Raw genomic sequence first — 19069 nt, 5'->3', positions numbered from 1 at the left:
ATTCTTATTTTCTTCTCAATAGGATGAGGACTTCCCAGAAGTGATTCATTCATCTGTTGTTTGAGACTGTGACCGGGGTCACAATCATTTGGCTATTCATTCTCGAAATCTCTAGCTATCGGTCTAACATCCATTGTTCCTGTCAATGCCAGTTCACTCCAGTTCTATTGTCAGTCATGACTTGGAAACAGCAATATAAGTCACAGCGGGCACAGACAAAGGAGATTGAACACCATCTCCTCACTGACCAAGTGAGGTTCTGCTGATACTCAGCCAGATCCACATTGTCCAGATTAGCATCTTGCAGTGACCAGGGGATTGGCCCACTGTGGAAGTCCCAAATTCTCTCAGCCTCGTATGTTCTGTAGTCAAGCTGTATGCTTTGCTTTTTCCCCCAGATTGGGGTAGGCCTTATTTACCATGGCTTCGGGCGTGCTGACACAACGGCGAACGTGACTATGGTTTACTAACTGTCAGCATTGCCACTCCAGTAATGAACCCGGTGATTAGGATGGTCTTTGTCTTTGGTGAGATTGGAGTCGCATTCGGCTCTGTTCGACTCGATTTTGCCGGACCGAACTCGGGGGTGTTCTGTCCCAGTACGAGTCCATCCAGAAAAGTACACCGGGATGGCTGCAGAAGACACTTGTGGGCAATATATTTTAGACACGAACAAAGAAAAGAAAATGTGAAAGGGAAAGAGGAAAGGGAAAAGAAAACCAAGGAACAGAGCAGACGAGGCAAAAAGGGGGGACAGATGTAGTTACACCGGAGCCAGATTCGAAATCGACAACAAATCTGCAGGACCTTGATCTAGCTCGGACCCGTGTCCCGGTGTCCCAAGCCATAAAAGGTCGAGTAGAGGAGAGAGGTGGTACTCCGTGGAGCTGAAGAGATGGAGAATGCAGACATCAGCCGCATGGAACGTTACTTTCCAACCAATTCCAAGAAGATGGACTATTCCGATACGAGATCATTGGCCACGAGGCTCCAGTTGGATAATCCAAACTTAAAGACCTTGCCTTGAGTAGCAGTAGTGCACGGACAGAGCCGGGATGATGAGGATGATGGGGATCCGATGATGCGCATCAAGTACGATGAAACGCGTCAGGAATCAGGGCCGCAGGACCACTGTCCACCAAAAAAACATAATAATGCCGTGTCAAACTCGGAGTATTCCACCGTTGTTCGAAACGGGGATGTTTCGGAAGAGGAGGCGGGTAACGATTGGACGCGACGGTTCGTATTTGGGTTGGAAGCTGCAGCTGCAGATCCGAATCCGACCCAGTGACCAATGCGCGTCGCCAGATCATAACGATCAGGGGGTCTTCCATAGTGTACCTATATTGGTCGCTCCATGCATAGTGCTGGAAAGTTTTCTTGCCCCATGCTGGTGTTGCTGCCGATGGACAGGCGCACCACCGATTTTCAACCGATAAAGAAGATCAGCCACACGGGTCATGGACTGGCCATGGACTGGGCCAATGGACATTAGACTTTGCTCGCGAACGGGTGTTGCATCGAACGTCTTGCTGTTCAGGGTTCATCTGGCTAATGGAGAGGATACGTTGTCGGGTAAATCATTCCACCGTCCATATGTCGATCGCCATTTAATGGACAGTGCGACGATATTTGACTGCGGTGGGTGATCTACAAGAGACAGTCAGAAGAGAAATGATTAGACAGTGAGCATATGGTTACCAACGAGGAGGTAGAACGCGACACGGTGGGTAAGTGAGGTACATGGACTTTGTTTGGAGGAAATAAATCAACCATAATTAGAAAAAAATAACATGAATAAACAATAGAAGTGGGGTGGGGCATGGATGGAGTAACTAAAGCCACTCAACTGTCAATGCCTAGATGAATGACATATTCTCCTGTTCTCAATATCTCTATCCATCGCTATCTGTCTCTCTCTATTTCTACATCATCTTAATCATTCTACAGCATTACTATAGATACAATGAAGACTCCATATCCAAGTACCGGGTAATACCGTACCATGGGTCGGAAAGTACAAGCGTGCCGGGTACCTGAGAGGTGGGGCAACTAGATCTTCTGTCGTCTGCCAAAGTCACTGGTACTTCTGTGGTAGGTATAGTATACAGTAGAGTAAAGTACCTGGTACTTCCTGTCTCTGTCCTCCTACCAGGTTGTTGTCTGGCTTACCTCATCCCGCCTGCCAAGAATCACTATCTGACGGTGGATTCTCCTTTCCCCTTCCCTGGTCAACTCTCACTTCCATCTCTTCTTCCCCTGGTCTTTTCTTCATTCCTACCGGGTTCACAATGATCAGGACAAGGTCATTTCTGTCTCTACTCACAGTATGCTTCTACTGGTTGGGATCCCTAGCACTGTCAGAAAGACCACCACAACCCATGACAGACTCCTGATTTACCCCCAAGACTAAATCTGCCGCTATACTCGGACGGTTGATTCAAATCGGCGGGGCGCTGCATCTCTCCTGCAGCCCGATGGTTCTCGTGCATGGACCATTCTTGTTCGATCAATTCCTACGCCGCTGATTACTCGCTGCTCCCCGTTGCTAATAATACCTGTCCACCACTCGATTCTCGACCCGTCAAATGAAAATCAGCGGCAACGCAGTCTAGTCCTGCGCTACGCCTATCGAGACCACCGACATCTTGGTGTCTCTCAAGCGCGCTGCCTTGTGGGGTGAAGAATCTGCTTGTTGAGTGGCTACGCTTTCCACCCCCTACTGCTAGGCACTGATTAGTATCTTCCTTCCTCCTTCCCCCGGGCTCAAGGGGGATAGCGGAGCGTTGAACGAAAAAATCAGAGTGAAAGATGAGAAATCAAAGATTGAACAGAAAAAAAAAAAAAAAAAAGGAAGAAATTAAAAGAAAATAGAAGGAACACAAGAAGATAAAAAGTCGCTGTGAGAGGTTTGTGAAGCAATTTGCGATCACTATTATTATGAAATTGTCTCCATTCTCCGATTCTACTTCAAATGGTGGTCATCCAATATCCGTTCCCTGCTTCATCCCTCATTCTGGATCTATCCAACGGCCCTTCCGTCTTCCTTTCTTCTTCTTCTTTCCTTTTCCCTCTCCCGATTTGCAGGGAAGGAAAACGGAGACAGGTGGCTTTTCGCCACGGCCAAACCCGTTCTGGCCAGAGAAATCAGGCCGGTCCCCTGTCCTTGCAAAAGCGTCGTTCCATTGCTTTCCAAACTAATGCTAATGAACGGGACCCGTCTCATTGACCCAGCCTCCAGGATTTTGCTTTGGTCTGCGTCTATTGCGGAGCCCTGGTCCCCACTTTGCGGTTATCATCCACCTCCGCTGCTACCATTCCGTCTGCCTGTCATTGCTCGAGGCATTGCCGCTATCATCAACGGGCCCAATGTACGGCGCTCAACGGAGTCCATGGACGGTTTCTAACCGTACAGAAATGAGGACCTGCCACCGGCATGGGATCGACCTCGCTACTTCCTTCTTCCGGGAGCTAGCCCCGATCACTTCGCTTTCACTTCGAAAGCTTCGTCCGGTCTGGCGCAACACGATTAATTATCGCGGACTAGTCCATTGATCCAATGTCTTGGGGCGTCCGCGTTCACCTATCAGACAGCGCCTATCACCCATGATGCTCCCAACCTACCTATCGCATCCGCCGCTTTCCGCGAAAGAGGGTCTGCCTGATGCTGCGTATGGACGCGCGAACCGGAGCAGACGCAGGCGGCGAGTTCGAGGTACCTGAGTCCTTTCTCTCACTGTCTCTGTCCCGTTTCTCGCGTCCCCTCATGGTATTATTGCTTCTATTTATTTTCCCCCTTCTCGTTTCGGTCTCTATCCTCATGTTATCTTCTTTGCTTTAGTTTTACTATTTTTGATTAGTCCATAATCTGACGAGCACATGAATCTATTTTCTCATTCTTTTCCTCCCCACTTTTCTAATATTGTTTTGAATCCTTCTGACGACAGTCCTTCTATATACAGTGGGTCAAAAAGTGCAGTGGAAGCCATCGCTGTTGGATCAATTCTTCACCTATCTGTCAGGTTGATTCAAGTATCTGCCACCGTCAGTCTGGGATTTTAGTTACTGCTTATTATTGTTGTTGCTGTTATTGTGGTTTAATCGCCCACCTCCCCCATGCTCTATAGATCCATCCAAGCTATTCCATCCTTTCCAGCATTGTGCATCCTAGCCTTTTCCTCTCCATGTTCGCGCCCCTCCTGGTCTCTTCCTAGTTTCTAGCCCTTGTTCGGGGAATTCACAAACTAATGCGCCCCTCTTTTCTGTGAGTGTGTTGTTTGTGCACCTACGATCCTTCTGCCCTTCTTTTATTATTTTTATTCCCATTCTTAATTTCCCAATTTTTGCAATTTGATTTATTCTTTATTTTATTTTCATTTTTATTTTATTATTTTATTCCCCCCCCCCTCCTCCGATTCCCTCTCCCTAACCCTTGCCCTTCCCCTCCCGCTCCAACAAGGTGCTTGGACGCTGAAAGTCATCTGAAACCATTGGTTTTGAAACATCTTCCTTACCCTGTGTACTACTCCCACTAATCCTACCTGGGCTGGTTGGTCCCATCGTCAATTGTCCCATCGTTATTATTCTTTCTTATTTCATATTCATTTAGTATTATTGTTGTTATTTTTTTTAGTCCTTCCCCCCTGTCCCTTGGCTCTTTCTTAGGGTTAATCTCTCGTGCTCCTTGTACCTTTCCCAAGGAATTTCAACTGGCGCGCAGCTGGGAGACCGCAGAAACAGACAGCTTGGGGAAAGAACGGAAAGATCGAACCTCCCCCGAAAAAGGAGAAATAAAATATTAAAAAGAAGAACTGGACCAGAGCCGAGGTGACCAGAGTCCCTGCAGCTTTCCTCTGACCACCTACCCAGACGCATGCCTGCGGCGTCTGCCCTGCGCAGTTCCGAATTTAAAGTCCGTTTGGCTAGAAAAAGCTCCTGGGAGAGATAGAGTGTTACGTGCCGACTGCATCGGTTCCCTCTTCTCACGCTTCTGTGGACTTTTCCCCTTTGAGCCCTTTTCGTCGATGCTTGACTCCCTATCCTTTTTGACGATTGATGACAATATGTATCATTGAACCTGTTTGTTCCAGGAATCCATTCGATCTCCGGCCCCGTCAGGATCTCCCTCCACATCTCTTGATTCCCCCCTCTGTCATATTCACCCTTTCTCTTCCGTCTTTTTTTATTCATTTATTTTTTCTCTCTTTCTCTTTCGATCTTGACTTACTTTCTTTAATCTTTTCTTCGATTATATTTGTTTTTCTTGCGTGTCTTGATTGGTTTTTCTTCTTTTATTTTGATTTGAGTTTCCCCGAATCTCAAGTCATTCCCACTCCCCCCCACACGCGTTGACCCGCGGCATTCGATGCAAGCATAGAAGTACTTGTCGACTTATCGTCTCTCGCTCTCGCTCTCTCTCTTCCTCCCTCCCTCTCTCTACAGGATCCCCACTTCTCTCGCTATTTCTTTCCTCGCTGTCACCCGTGGTGCGTCGTTTACGGTCTCTTATGAATTTCATTTCAATGAGCGTTGGTCCAATCTTCAATGTCTGCTGTTTATTCCATGTGCCTTAACCCTCCCCCCTCTCTACTTCGACTGTCCTCGATTCCTCGTACTGCCAATACTCTTTGATCTTCCCTTGTTGCGCCATTAGTCCACTTTCTGATTCCTGTCTGGACAACCACGTGTTTATACACTGGTGTAGACGCATTGTTCCGTTTGGGAGGCTCTGTGGTAACGTTCTGTTTTTGCTGTTTTGTGTTTGATCTGTTCTTCATTGTTCTATCTTGGCTCTTGTCTCCTGTTGGGGCGTTTGTTGGGCTTGTTGTATTCTTGTGCTGCCCGTAGTCGCGTGACGCATCTTTCTATATCTGTTCTCCTACTGGGTTCGCTCGCGCATGATTCGCTCCGCGCTCGTTTGTTGAATTGTTTACCGAGGAGGGAAGCCCGCCAGTGCTGCTTCCATGGTCCCCTGGATATGTCGAATCTACCAGAACGGCCCTGGACCGAGGAGGAGAAGGTACGGATGCCACAGTCCTCTCATCTCTTCCCCGCCTCTGTTTTTCCCATGTGTACATGGACCAGCCAGCCTGCCCAGAATAGGGCCGTCGGGGTGGTCGTGCCTTGTACGCATGGGCCAGGTGACAATGTAACTAATCGGGACAACATCTAGTACACTCTGCTCACCGAGATTTTGAAGAAGGCCCAAGTCCCTTCGACTCATCTGGTTAAACTCATCCGGGACTTCCATATCACTCCAAGCTGGGCGGATATCCCACTTCCCTCAGGTACAATTCCCCCGCTTTTGCTGCTTGTGCTGTGAAGTACCGCTCGCAGCCCGACTCCATACGACTGAGACTCTCGCTCGACCCTGTTCCAGGCCCGCTTTTTCCTTCTCCTAGTCTTTTCTTCTCCATTTTTTTCTTCTTTACGCCCTTGAAACCGACAAACGCCGAATTGTGCTAATCTCCGCGGCGTTCAGGGCGTTCTCTGAATTCGTGTCAGTGGGCCTTCCAGGGCATGTGCCAACACGTCCAAGCACCGGTCCCTCAAAACTACGCACCCTGTCCTCCACGGCACGAGTCATCCGCACCGCCAGCAGCTCCGCTGGACAGCATCAACCCTCGGAAGCGGCCGATTCTGCCATCAGATAAGCCGATCCTCGCGCCGCGTGCAATCCAACCCCGCCCAACGACCAGCGCCCCTCCTTTTGGCAATGAGAGTGGCTTCTCGGCTCTCATCTCACCGGGCTCAGAGAGCGGAACCGCTCGAAACGAGCCACCGCGAAAACGAGGTCGGCCCAGCAAAGCCGAGTCCCAACGACGTAAAGCGGTGGCCGAAGCCCTCGGAGAACCATACCCGCCCCCGAGACGATCAAATTCCCACAAAATCAAAATTCCATCGACTCCGACTAGCCCGTCTGCCGTCGAGCCGCTGAGCGGTTCATTGCCGCCCAGCGCCAGCAGTCGACCTCCCAGCGTCCCACAGCCCGAGCTGCGGTACGCACCGCTGCCGGCAAGGCGGATAGCACCAATGGGGCCCAGCGACGACGATCGAGCCCGAGAGTTACCAAACCCGGAGTTGGGGTCGGTAATGCGAGAACTTCCACGGCCGGCTGAAATGAGACACTCCTTTCCTTCTCCGCAGACGCTGCACTTCGGCCGGAGGGAAACGCTGTCGCGAATGGATACTGGAGACCGAGCCTACGATCCTTTATTCCCAGACCGAATACCTTACGCAGACAGCAGTCGCAGAACGCTGCTTCACCCGCCCCCTCGGCGTCCAGATGACCCTCCCACCACGGCGCCGGAGCTGCCGATAGGGCCGTCCCTTGACAAGCGGGCCGAATAATGCTTGTTCAACAATCCGAACCTTCTTCCTTTATCCCCTTATCCTTTCGACTTGCTAAATATCCGTTGCGACACCATGAATGAACGATATCGTCGATTATGAGCGATAGATAGCTTTGATACAGACCCAATTTCTTTGCAGACCAAGACGAGTTTTGATGAGAGCTACGATCGACACATCCGCCGTACGGCATTTCCTTCCGTTACTTCTTCGCCTTTCATTTCTCGCTTCTATTCAAATCTCTGTGGCTCGATTGTCGAGTCTTATTAATTTCCACCGACCTTTCCTTCTGCTTTTCACTTTGGATAATTGGTCCTGAAGTACCAGGCGAGAACACCCCCTGCAGGCTTCTGGACCCCAAAGAAATGGCCCGGTCTGCGCATAATGAATTTTTCATGTTCTTTTAAAGGCCCGAACCTTGATGATCCCGTGAACTGATTGACATGAATACGATCCAGTCTGCATAGCGATCGAACTTTCCCTAATTACGCCTTTCTTTCATTTGAGGCTTTTACCTGGGGATCTTTCCCCCAGTATCTACTACAGACTTTATTTTTCTCAGCTGAATGAGCAATATGACTGAACTTTGACCCAGCCAATTTCACTTTCTTTCTTGATGGCGCTATCTTCCGCCAAGCTTATCTTATCATCATCTTCTACGTGGTTTTATTCTCTCCTTCGTTCTTCTCTTTTCCCTGCTGCACCGGGAAAATATCACATCTTAATGTCCACTTTCTTACATATCTGTACAAATTATTAATGATCGACATGATCTTTACGCAAGTCTATCTATGTACAGGGAGTCTTTGAATGAATGATTGATTGATAGAAAGAATATATGCGATGGTATAGTAAACTGAGTATCATAATATAGCTTGAAGTATGGAGTAGAGTGGATATATGGATCGTGGGGGTTGTAATCCATGTGTTAGTATGACTGATTTGGGAGTCTTAACTTTAGATAGGGATAAGTTGTATAGATGGGTATATGCCAGATCTTGAACTGATCAATGGTAGTAAATACAAACCAGAATAGAATGTCAAACAAACGGTGTTTGTTGATGAGCGCCATTTTCGGGACATCAATCAATATCTGTATATATATAATTTCTGCGTACACCATAGCCCTCAATCACGTGCATACTATTATGATTATACCTCGCTATCCGAATTAACCAACCAAGTCTTTCTATATGTATTCTCTAGATCCAAATCGATTTATTATAATATACCATTCCTTCCATTGATAAATCAAGATCAAAGCCCCCGACTACCCCTAACACGACCCAAGAACGAGCGCAATCTAGCGCGCGAAGTCTCCTCAGGGAGTGGTGGTCCCGTCGCAGACGATGGAGTGGGATTTGGAACCGGTATGGGTGTTGAAGTTGAAGTTGAAGGATATGGATGTTGTTGCTGCTCCCCCCCCGCCGACTGAGCTCTCATTGCGTCGATGGCAGAGCTGAGACTGCTGCTAGGCTTCTCGCCAAGAAGCCTCATGACATCGTCTCTGCCGTCTACGCGGCGCGTGAGGTAGACCTTGGGGGTTGTGCCTTCGCGGGGGAATGTGCGTGCGTGGATGCGTTCGATTTCTTTGCGGTAGGCTGTTTCGTAGATGTCGAATTCGGCGGCGCCGGGGGATTCGCTGACGATTGGGTCTACGTCCATCATTTCGGATGGTTCGGCGGATACCATGTTGTCGGCTGGATCTTCGGAGATGGGTTCGTTGGCTTCGGGCTCGGCTGGGTCTTCGAATGGGTGACCCGTGTAGCTGGATGGGCCGATGAAGAGGAAGGGGAAGTCTTCTTCGAGGGGATCCCGTGCGTGGCCTCGCGTTCCTTCGACGCTGCGTTTGGTGGTTGCTGAGCTGGCGCGGGAGAGTGGGACTTGGGGGGATTGCGGGGTGGAGATGTTGTGTGCGTCTTCGGTGGCGTCGCCGCGGAAATTGAAGCTTCGTATTGAGCCGGAGTCCTTTCTTTCGAGCTTCGAGCTGGCTGTAGGTCTGTTGATGCTATCTGGTGGTCCGTTGGACGGTGAGAACCCGCGCAGCGGGTGATGCCCTTTGATGACGCTCTCCCGCTCCCATGCCTTCCTGTAGTCTGCATCTAGACTCTGGGTTTTGTTTGGGATTGGGAAGGCGGAAAAGCTCTCGTCGGCTTCCATCTCAAGCGGGGGCGCAACGAAATTGGATTCGTATCCTTGGCCAAGGAAACTTTGCATAGGGGATTCCGGTTTTGTCGGATCAATCAGCTTCTTGAACTTCTTTACGGCTTTCATCTAGTCTATGTTAGTATATCCTGTAAACCAGATTCCAGCAAAGAAGCTTACCACAGCAAGCACATGGCCAATGGTCTTTGTGATTGCCGAATCCATTTCTTCTTCAGTCGGGAATTCAATAATCTCCGCGGTGTTCTCGCTTTCCGGTAGTAGAGGATCCAAGCCACCTTTTGTTACCCATGGGTGCGCCTGTTTTTATGTGAGAGACGTTTCGCGCGAATGAGGATTCCAACTTACTCGCAATTCTTCCATGGAAATTCTCTTCGCCGGGTCTTTCTCCAAGATCCGGGCCATCATGTCCTTGAACTCGCCATCTTCCTCCCCTGTGCATATAACCGGGTCGTTCTTGATGGCTTCGTAAAGTTCGAAAATGCTTTGCCTTTCGAACGGCAGACGGCCATATCGGAGACAATATAGCGTGACCCCCATAGACCAAATGTCGGCGGCCTTCCCGGAAACATCACCGTGTTTCACAACGCATAGCTCTGGCGGGAGGAACGCAGGGGAGCCAGCCGATTTCGCCGTGAACATGTCCGAATCCTTCTCAAACATCTCGGACACGCCAAAGTCGACGACCTTGAGAACGTCGTCATTTGTGATTAAACAGTTATCGGGTTTGATATCTCGATGTACGATACCCTGGGCATGGAGGTACTCAATGCCGAGGATCAAATCGCGGAACCAACAGCGACATAAGTCATCGTCGTAAGGATCTGCCCTTTCCTCGAGCCCGACTTTCATCACCACGCCCTTCTTACACATCTCCATGACCATGTATAGTGAATCCTCCGTCGGGTCATCTAGCACCTCTATTAAAGACACGAGGTTGCTGTGGTGCAGTTTCTTCATGATGGCGATTTCCTCTTTGATCAGGTAGAGAGCATTTTCCTTCTGATCCTCCCCCAACGGTGGGCGACGGTGAAGCGGGGAATTGAAACCATCTGCTTGACGTTTGGGACCCCGGGGCCGTCGCAAGAGATGGGACTGCGCACGCTTCCTCAGCCGTGACTTGGAGAACTCCTTAACCGCCTGTGTTCGCACGGCCAGATCAGCAATCAATCGTGTGATGGAACTGTCATAGGTGGTGACATGAAATGATCCTTACGAATTCGTTCCCGAACTGATCCGAGGCAAGATGCACGGCTCCAAAGGACCCCCGTCCGATCTCCTGTTTGATCACATACTGGTTGATTCGGTGCTCTGCGGTGCCATCGTCTTGGCTTGTTCTATACTCGGAGCGAGCGTTTAACGTTTCCTGTTACCAGCGGGTCAGTAGGTTGCAGCAGAAAGTAGCGATCCCTGGAGAGCAACCTTCACTGGGCGCCTGGCTATCGGATTTCGGTGATGATGTCTCCGCGGACTTTCAAAAGAAGAAGAAGGGGTCGATCTATATTATAAGGGTTGACGTCAGCAATCAGTTCTGGTAAGATATAAACTATAGATGACCGCAGAAACCGTGACCACGACGCGAAGCGTACCCTATGTACGACAATAGGATTATATCGCATTCGCTCGACCGACACGGCCAACGCGACGATAACACACAAAAAACCAAGGACCAGGCTATAATAAAATAGAACGTACGTATAGCGAACAGGACGAATGGTCGGGCGCTGGGCTTTCCGACTAGCATCCTTTAAGGGAAAGTCGGCATTTTCAGCGGCCATTGAAATTCGAAGCCAATGAAGTAGCAGCCCAGTGGCCCGAAAAACAACAAGAGGTGGCTTGCGGTATTTGTCTGTCGTTATGCCCCTCGATGAAACCACAGAATTGCGCGAGAACTCGGATGCCTACAGTCAGATGTGGGGAAGTCGGGGAGGCCAGAGGAGGGGTTGTTGGGTGACAACAGCGATCGAGAAGGTGGGGGGATGTCGGAGGAAGAGACGTTCGTATGAGGGAGGAGAAAGTAAGATAGAACAACGGGGGGAGGGGCGTGAGAAGGCGTCTCTGTTTTCCCTGGATGTTGGTAAAAATAGAAGATCAACAGCGAACAATAATAGAGTTGTTGTTTGGGAGGAGAATCTGGAACTTCGTGGTGAGAGTGAGCGGCGGTGGGGAAAAGAGCCATGGTTGGTATGTAATTAATTCCATACTCCGTTAGATTACCCAATCTATATCGACGCAGGGTCAGTTATACGGGGTTGGATCCTTGAAAATGTATCACAAATATTCGAAAACAGATACTATAATTACATCTCATATTATTATTATTATTATCATACACTGAGCGTTCATATAATCCGTCACTAACCCAGTACTGATAGTTGTAATCATACAAATGATACAATGATACTCCATCATTATCGATAAGCGATCTGCCGCCCCGTCAGCGGTTCACCGCCCACGCGCATGCTTGTTGTCCCAAACTAGGGGAATTTCAAGAGTCTAATTTAACAACAACACTCACCTACTCCATCTTGTGATACCTGATCCACGGGGTTCTCGTTCGTCGGTGTCTGATTCTCAGTTTGATAGAGGGCGGTTGAGATCTATCAGCCTAATCGAAATCCTCGACAATGGTTGTCTACTCGTTCTACATCTTCGACCGTCATGGTAATCCTTCCGTTCCCGCCCCCTGACATCCACTGCGCCGCATAACTGACCAACGTCTTGTCGCGGTTCTAGCGGAGTGTATCTACAAGAAGCGTTGGCTCCCGCGACCAGCCGTCGTTGGAAAATCTCGTGCGAATTCTGAGTTGCCAGCGCCGACCAATGGACTTCCCGCGGCCATCGGCCAGTCTGACCGGACGACCGACGATGACGCCAAACTGATCTTCGGCACGGTCTTCTCTCTGCGGAATATGGTGCGCAAACTGGGGGGCGAGGATGATAGGTGAGAACTTACCTCATTCGTTCGCGCGACCGAGCTGGTGGTTGACTTTGCGACCAGCTTCGTTTCCTACTGCACCAGTCAATACCAACTCCACTATTACGAAACCCCGACGAACATCAAGTTCGTCATGCTCACCGACCTCAAGAGCCCCAGTATGCGGGTTGCACTGCAGCAGATTTACATCAACCTTTTCGTGGAATACGGTGCGTTGGGATCTCACGTTAGCCGCTTCCGCGTACGACTACTGACATGATTGTTCTCCAGTGGTCAAGAACCCATTATCGCCCACGGAACATCCGGGCGGCATTGGAGTCAACAATGAGCTTTTTGAGGAATCGCTAGAACAATTCGTGGTATGTCTCCCCCTCAGGCTATAATGTGCTGTACTCATGTGATAGCAGACTCGGGTCCTAGCTTGAGCGACCATCCGAGAAACGCTCGGTCTGGTCTTAGCTTCTCCACATCCCAAAATCGACAGCCGAGAGATTGCCCGGCGCCGAAGGCTCGAAGCGGGTTCTTGAGGGTCAGTCGTATTCCGCCGCGGTGTTCCCACCTCCTCGAGTCCCACTAGACCAGAGCTACTAGACAGCATCGGGCCAATGCTCTGCGGAGAAAGACTGAACTGCTCTGGTCATCGATGCGGCGGATGGCGAACACCATAGCCCCGCATCTATCGTCGGTGTATACCAGCGCGAGCTAGCACTTAACGATGTTAGACGAACCCACTGCTGGTGTATCGTCTTCCCCTCACCAAACGACTACACAAGTGGGTTATCACCTACTATTCAATGGCTTGCTTGGGTATATGATTGGACAGACGCTGAATGATGAAGCTGGATTATAGAGATTCACTATGAGAACCAAGAGATACTAAAGCATAATAATAATCAAGAGATAGCAAAGGATGGGGAAAACCAACAGTTCCTATTAAACTATACCAAGACCCAGATACACACCTCTAGTAGCTCTAGGACCATGCATCTACTATAGCACAACAGCATAACCCACCTAGCTCTGCCATACCATACCATGAACACAAGTCCCATCCACTCAGAAAGTGAAATCCATACCAAGACAACTTGGTAACGGCAATCAGTACCCAACCACAGCCATCCCACATGACAGTGCCACACTCGATAGCACCTAACTCACCTCATCCATCTCATTCATCGGTAGCACGTGGACGGGCAATCCATGAGGGGAAGAGGGAACGAGAGGGCCCCGCCACCCTCCAGCATTGGACACCAGACCAGACTAGACAAGACCAAGATCAGCAAAGACAATCCCATTCATACAGTGTTACATAATATATATACTAGGTATGCAAGTCCAATCCGTCGGGTAGACGAGCAGCTCCTTGCATGAATCCAGCATGGATGGCATGGCATGGCTCCGATCGGGGGGGAAGTGGACTGCATGCAGTGACGTAGATATCATAGACTATTCTCATCGGGTGGAGATAGAGTTTCGATTGGGTTGGGGTGTAGATTTTGTAGGTGGAAGTTGATTGTACTATTACTGTGCTTTGGCTTGGTTTACTGAACTGGACTGGACTGATTGGGCTTGATGCATGCATATAGTTTTTTACAGCTGTGAGGTTGGGGGATTTGGAAGAGATATACTGAGTGGTTGGTTGGTGGTGTTTCTCTAAATGCTGTGATCTTGATGTCTCATTGAGTCATAGTCATGGTCATCCCTGCAGTTGTTTATGTGGGGTCATTGTGCACATGCAAGATATACTATACATAGTAGGTACGTAGTATGCTTTTGTTCTTATAGATAGAGACTGGTCAGATGGAAAATGGAATAAAACCAAATGTAAACGCGATCGCTAGTGACTTCTTGCTTTCCCCCCCGTTCTTCTAACATACAAGGTAGCAACATGTGGATAGACACACTGGTCAATAGAAAAAAAGGCGCGGTGGGGTGAACAAAACGGAGTCAAGGACCCAGTCTACTTCCACTCACACACAGCGCGAGAAACCGAAGACTAACCCAGAGCGCACAAGATCTCACCTAGCTTTCTAAAGTGTGGACCAAGTAGCCGGATACAATACATCATATCTATCTGCCATGCAGACAGGCCTGCGCGCAGGCTCCTCCCGTCAATGGATCTCGTTTCCTAGATACTCCGTTTAACTGGTGGGGACGCATCCTGTTTAGTAGGTAGTTTACTGTACAAGTGTACATCCACATGGGGCAGTCTGCAGGTTCCCATTCCAGGTAGTCAGGTTGGCGCTGTTTCTGTATTAGCCCGCGTAGGTAGTCTGAAACAGCTATCTGGAGACTGATCGATCGGATGAAGTTGACTGCGTCGTGGTTGTCAATGCGTCTTGATCATCTAACCATGCATATCATTAGATATGTATAGTGATAATCGCCTTCCATGCCCTACATACATACACAGATGGACGGACGGACATAGTAGTAGCATACATACAGACTACGTACATACAATCTATCTACCCAGGTAGTGAATATCTCCTCAGTATGAAGGACTACATGGTCGCATGCTGTTTGGAAAAGACCCCACCCCCCACATGGCCCCTCCATCACCCACCCGCGCACACGAGACAAGAGCGACATTCACCGCAGCTTAATCTCATTTAGGAAGGGGCCAAATAGATAGGCCGAAGCTTGAACGGGAAGATCCGGGAAATTATTCGCTCGTCATGCTTTCATCGGGTATATGGAGAGATGACTAAAGCTGGTTTCTCCACGGTGGATCATTGCGGTAAGTTGACTTCTTGCCACGAGTTGAATGAATGGATGGATTGTCGATTTTTCATGTGATTGGTTGGGTAAGTTCTTTTTGGCAGGTTTTCTTCTTGTTTGGTTGGTGTGTGTGGGTTGGTTGGGAGAATGTGGAGGACCATTTTTTAATATCCGATCCTGTATGCTGTATCATGCTTGTTACCCGAACTCCAACGTGGAAGAAAGAATGAACGGTGAGAGAGCGGGGATCAAACTAGCTTGGTAGGGTAGCTGTGTGGTCCCCTGCCTAGGAGGTTTCAAGTCGCAGACGGAGAGGTTGACCGTCTTGGAATGATATTAAAACAAACAGATAAATAAAAAGTGAATGAAAACCAGAAAAAGAAAAGGGAAAGAAGAAAGTTAAACAGTGAGGGACAAAATTGCCCAATAGATTGACAATGAATTTGCAGCTCACTGGTTCATCCGTATCAAGCCTCGTCGTTGCGAGAATTCGGTGTTTGGTAGATCCTGACCGTAGATACCAGGTACTAGATAACTAGCAGGTAGATGAGAGGCCTATCCACCAGATCGCCGAGCTTGGCTCACATCCCTAGTGTACATTATGTACTTTCGATCGTTCAGTGTGAGAAGTTAGTCAGTCGTAGCCTTGTTCGTTTACCGTTGCGAGCTCTGCAGGGTTCAAATCCGCGTCTCTCTGTATATCTCTCAACTGCGATATGCAGAAGGCACAGACATGTGAAGATCGCAGTATGAGTCGGTTGGGACTGGCTGGCTGCGTGTCAGCCCTGCATCGTCTATCTACTCCTCCCAACACGACCAGCAGGATCAGATGGGAAGGTAGGAAAGTATAAAGATAGGAAGGTTGATAGCTCAGCAGAAATGAGTGAGTGACTGACTGGCGGTCAACTAGCTTCACCTCACCTCAACCGCAGAAAGGGATCTGTTCGCCGAAAAAGGACATGCATGGTTATCGACAGGGAACAGAATCACCATCAGGGAGGTTTGTCTCGAGCTCAGCTTGAGCTGTCTTTGCCATCTTTTCTTTTTCTTCCCTTCTCTCTCCCCAATTCTCACCCTCCCCAAATCCTTTCCGCCAGCTACCCCATCCACCGTAACGATATACATAGATTATGCAGACCGAACTAGGGTTTAAATCCTTTTTACCTGCCTAATCCATTTAGGGCACGACTCACTGGTCCTGGTCTCCATAGTAGCTCCATTACTGGATCAAAGAATGGAGAGGGGAAGGGAAGGAAAAAGAAAATATGACAGTCTACCTGCAGTTGGTAACAAACCACAGCTTACGATTCATATTCTGGGGGGTCAGAAAAGACACTATAAACTGGAGAGGGGGGTGTGGGTGGGGGATGAAGTAGCCGGTAACTGCCTGCCTTACCTGGTATACTGACTGCAATATCCATGCATATAGATGTACCTAGTAGCTGTTACTCCGTACTTCGAACGAGGTGCATTGTACTCCGTACTTAGATACTAAACGTACTCACCTACTAGGTAAGGTAAGTAAAGTAGGTAAAGAAATCAATGCTAACTACCCCTGCTAGCACCAAGTAATCCTTCCTCGCGGGTAACGCCCCACTCCGAATGTCGAACGCGTCGCTGCTCAACGATTGGCAACGGAAAATCCCTCGTGCAAAAAAAACATAAGCCATGTTTTTTCGACACTAAAAGAGTGGAGACTTCACCTTTCCCTTTACGTCAGTTTGTTTGATTTAAGTTAGTCTGAGGAGGACTCCCGTCGTCCGTACTGGATACATTGACATACATGCTTTAGTAGGTAGGTATTTCATCGATCGTCGCGTGGGCCGTGCTTTGGTTTTGGTTTTGGTTTTTGGACTGGGTTTGTTGTGGATGGATGGTGCAGGGGAGAATTATCATAATATTATTTATTATTTGGATGGAATAGATATGATAACTTCAAGAGACCTCTACATCATGTTACCAGCCAGAATCTGAATCGTTACGAGATCTCCACAATCAACGCAGGGTTCAGCAATTAAACTCGGAGCTGTTCTTGCTTTTGTTCGAAGCTCCAATGTTCGAGAGACCGAGGAGTATCGAGTTGGACTACTAGTGATGCGAGATAGGTAGGTGAGCAATCAAAGTTACGTCATCTACCACCTGCAAATATCACGGGTGAACCCCTCGTCCAGGTGATGAGATTCGATCCTGTAGGCATTGCCGATTGGGAATGATCGGGGTAACATCATGGGGAAATGAATAAAATAAATAGAAAACAGAAAGGATCTGTTTTTTTGCCATCTGCAGTCCGATATCGTGTCCTCACGACCAGTCAAGGACTCAAGAGGCCAACTGCTGTGCTCTCTGCCACCCGGACGACTCCACGCTGATCCCCAGAACAGCAATCCCAAAATAGGCAGGGTGCATGCATAACCTGAGTCAAAGCTACTACCTTCGGGGCTTGATTGACCGCAAGACAGTACTCCCAACTTAGTCCGTGACCGGATGATAGGGCGAGCGCACGCGAAGTCACATCGGCCCCGAGCCTGTCTGCGAGAAGAGCATGCGATGTGGCTGTCATTTCTTATACTACTGCAGAGAGCTTTCCAGTTTTGACGGGGACCGCTCCGTGGCGCGATGCATGTTTCAGGCCCTGGGAGTTGGGACTACTGAGAAGGGGTTGTAAGGAAGTCAGTAGAGTTTGAGTAGCTAGTACGCTTTGTCTGATCGTGATGATGACAGCCAGATGATCCATCACTTAGAATTGGTAGCTGAGCTGGCTGGAAAGATTATTATCGTGGCAATTCACGATCGAATCATAGACCGACGAGTCGACACTAACAGGTCAATGTCAATGGAGCTGGAAAAGGCGTTTTTCCTACCAGTTGATCCCTGAAACATGATAGGAGACGAAAAACCCCTCCTACTACTTAGCGGTAGGCGGGAAGCCAACGTCCCCCTCCCCGAGCGGGCTACTCCCTGGTCCGCCCGCCGGGGGGAGTAGCGAATATCACAGGTCTCTGCTTTACCCCTCGTATACGGAGGATATCATTGTGATGGAAAAGGATTGGAGATGAGGGGAGGTGGGGGAGGGGCGTTGAATAGTGGGGAGCAGCAGAAGTCTCCAACGGGTGTCCTTATCCTCGTCCGTAGTAGCTACATCCGGGAGGAGGTATGGAGGTATTGGACGGTCAATACTAGCATTCCTTGGGTCGAGCCACCCAAGCCATCGGCGCACACTGCTCGATGATACGCGGGCCAGCGCAGATGATCCATGCAGATGCTTGCACAGCCTCAATAACCAGGCTTGACTGGACTCTGACTAGCACTAGACTGTGAACTTGACGGGCATTTGAGGAGACCAGACGAGTGACTAATACTACGCGCCACCTCGGCACGGACATGGCTACTCGATTGGAACAAAACGACCAACGTCACCTTTTCTCTTGGTCCCCTCTTTCTCTTGAAGACTGCGAGACAGAGCAAGTAGACGTGGGGCACCAATCTCCCCGCTGGAGACTGGACGGAAAGGAACGTCATCCGACTTGCGTTTTCCTCCACTCCTGGAGGAGCAAAAGAGGGGGGCAATCGTCTCAATTGGGATAAGGCAGAGCAAGCAGGGAAAAGTAAACCCGTAGGCGATGTTTTCTCTGGCCAACAAAGCAACAGACGGACAATCCGATGCGGAAACAGACCCAGTTGTTCTAGCCGGTTGTTCCCAAGGATTTTCCGAACAATAATACCGACTTACATGACCTGACAATTTTCCGAAGAAAGAGAACCATTCTGGAGACTCTGGTTGGACGGCGGAATCTTCCAATTATAGATAAGTCCAAGGAGACCAAAAGAAGGCAAAGAGGGGAGAGAGTCGGAAGATCTTGTGACGGCCGTCCAGTGTCCAGTGTCCACCCCAGGAGA

At 49.2% G+C, this 19069-nt stretch overlaps 4 protein-coding genes across 4 annotated transcripts; 2 read left to right on the top strand and 2 right to left on the bottom strand.

The window, feature by feature from the left end:
• Nucleotides 1–4582: 4582 nt before the first annotated feature.
• Nucleotides 4583–5584, bottom strand: P168DRAFT_122754 (uncharacterized protein). Its single transcript, XM_024832630.1, has one exon. It carries the CDS (start codon nt 5188–5190, stop codon nt 4630–4632), a length of 561 nt encoding a protein of 186 aa, XP_024693988.1. The 5' UTR covers nt 5191–5584; the 3' UTR covers nt 4583–4629.
• A 393-nt stretch (nt 5585–5977) lies between these two features.
• Nucleotides 5978–7350, top strand: P168DRAFT_295860 (putative AT DNA binding protein; the record flags this gene model as incomplete). The annotated part of the gene is made up of 3 exons (XM_024838069.1): nt 5978–6019; nt 6173–6287; nt 6482–7350. 3 exons carry the CDS (start codon nt 5978–5980, stop codon nt 7348–7350), a joined length of 1026 nt encoding a protein of 341 aa, XP_024693987.1.
• Nucleotides 7351–8477: 1127 nt separating this feature from the next.
• On the bottom strand, nt 8478–11619 carry P168DRAFT_265824 (putative calcium/calmodulin dependent protein kinase). Its single transcript, XM_024834934.1, has 6 exons — nt 11209–11619; nt 10936–11011; nt 10730–10879; nt 9862–10653; nt 9676–9813; nt 8478–9624 (listed from the first exon to the last, which is right to left on the bottom strand). Exons 1-6 carry the CDS (start codon nt 11289–11291, stop codon nt 8608–8610), a joined length of 2256 nt encoding a protein of 751 aa, XP_024693986.1. The 5' UTR covers nt 11292–11619; the 3' UTR covers nt 8478–8607.
• A 407-nt stretch (nt 11620–12026) lies between these two features.
• On the top strand, nt 12027–13365 carry P168DRAFT_265820 (TRAPP subunit BET5). Its single transcript, XM_024834933.1, has 5 exons — nt 12027–12177; nt 12250–12457; nt 12515–12660; nt 12722–12810; nt 12859–13365. Exons 1-5 carry the CDS (start codon nt 12141–12143, stop codon nt 12874–12876), a joined length of 498 nt encoding a protein of 165 aa, XP_024693985.1. The 5' UTR covers nt 12027–12140; the 3' UTR covers nt 12877–13365.
• Nucleotides 13366–19069: the final 5704 nt, after the last annotated feature.

This window comes from Aspergillus campestris (assembly GCF_002847485.1).
Source record: "Aspergillus campestris IBT 28561 chromosome Unknown P168scaffold_4, whole genome shotgun sequence".
Taxonomy (NCBI): domain Eukaryota; kingdom Fungi; phylum Ascomycota; class Eurotiomycetes; order Eurotiales; family Aspergillaceae; genus Aspergillus; species Aspergillus campestris.
The sequence above is the reverse complement of the archived record's forward strand: the minus strand, read 5'-3'. Positions and strand labels throughout refer to the sequence as shown.

Bases quoted from the DNA above. Each gene is read 5' to 3' on its own strand.
- P168DRAFT_265820 (XM_024834933.1), top strand. From the start codon at position 12,141: ATGGTTGTCTACTCGTTCTACATCTTCGACCGTCATG. The intron at 12,178-12,249 runs GTAATCCTTCCG...TCGCGGTTCTAG, and splicing joins CTACATCTTCGACCGTCATG to CGGAGTGTATCTACAAGAAG. The intron at 12,458-12,514 runs GTGAGAACTTAC...CTTTGCGACCAG, and splicing joins CTGGGGGGCGAGGATGATAG to CTTCGTTTCCTACTGCACCA.
- P168DRAFT_265824 (XM_024834934.1), bottom strand. From the start codon at position 11,291: ATGGCCGCTGAAAATGCCGACTTTCCCTTAAAGGATGCTAGTCGGAAA. The intron at 10,880-10,935 runs GTTGCTCTCCAG...CGCTGGTAACAG, and splicing joins TAGCCAGGCGCCCAGTGAAG to GAAACGTTAAACGCTCGCTC. The intron at 10,654-10,729 runs GTAAGGATCATT...GTGCGAACACAG, and splicing joins ATCAGTTCGGGAACGAATTC to GCGGTTAAGGAGTTCTCCAA.
- P168DRAFT_122754 (XM_024832630.1), bottom strand. From the start codon at position 5,190: ATGAATAAAAAAAGACGGAAGAGAAAGGGTGAATATGACAGAGGGGGG.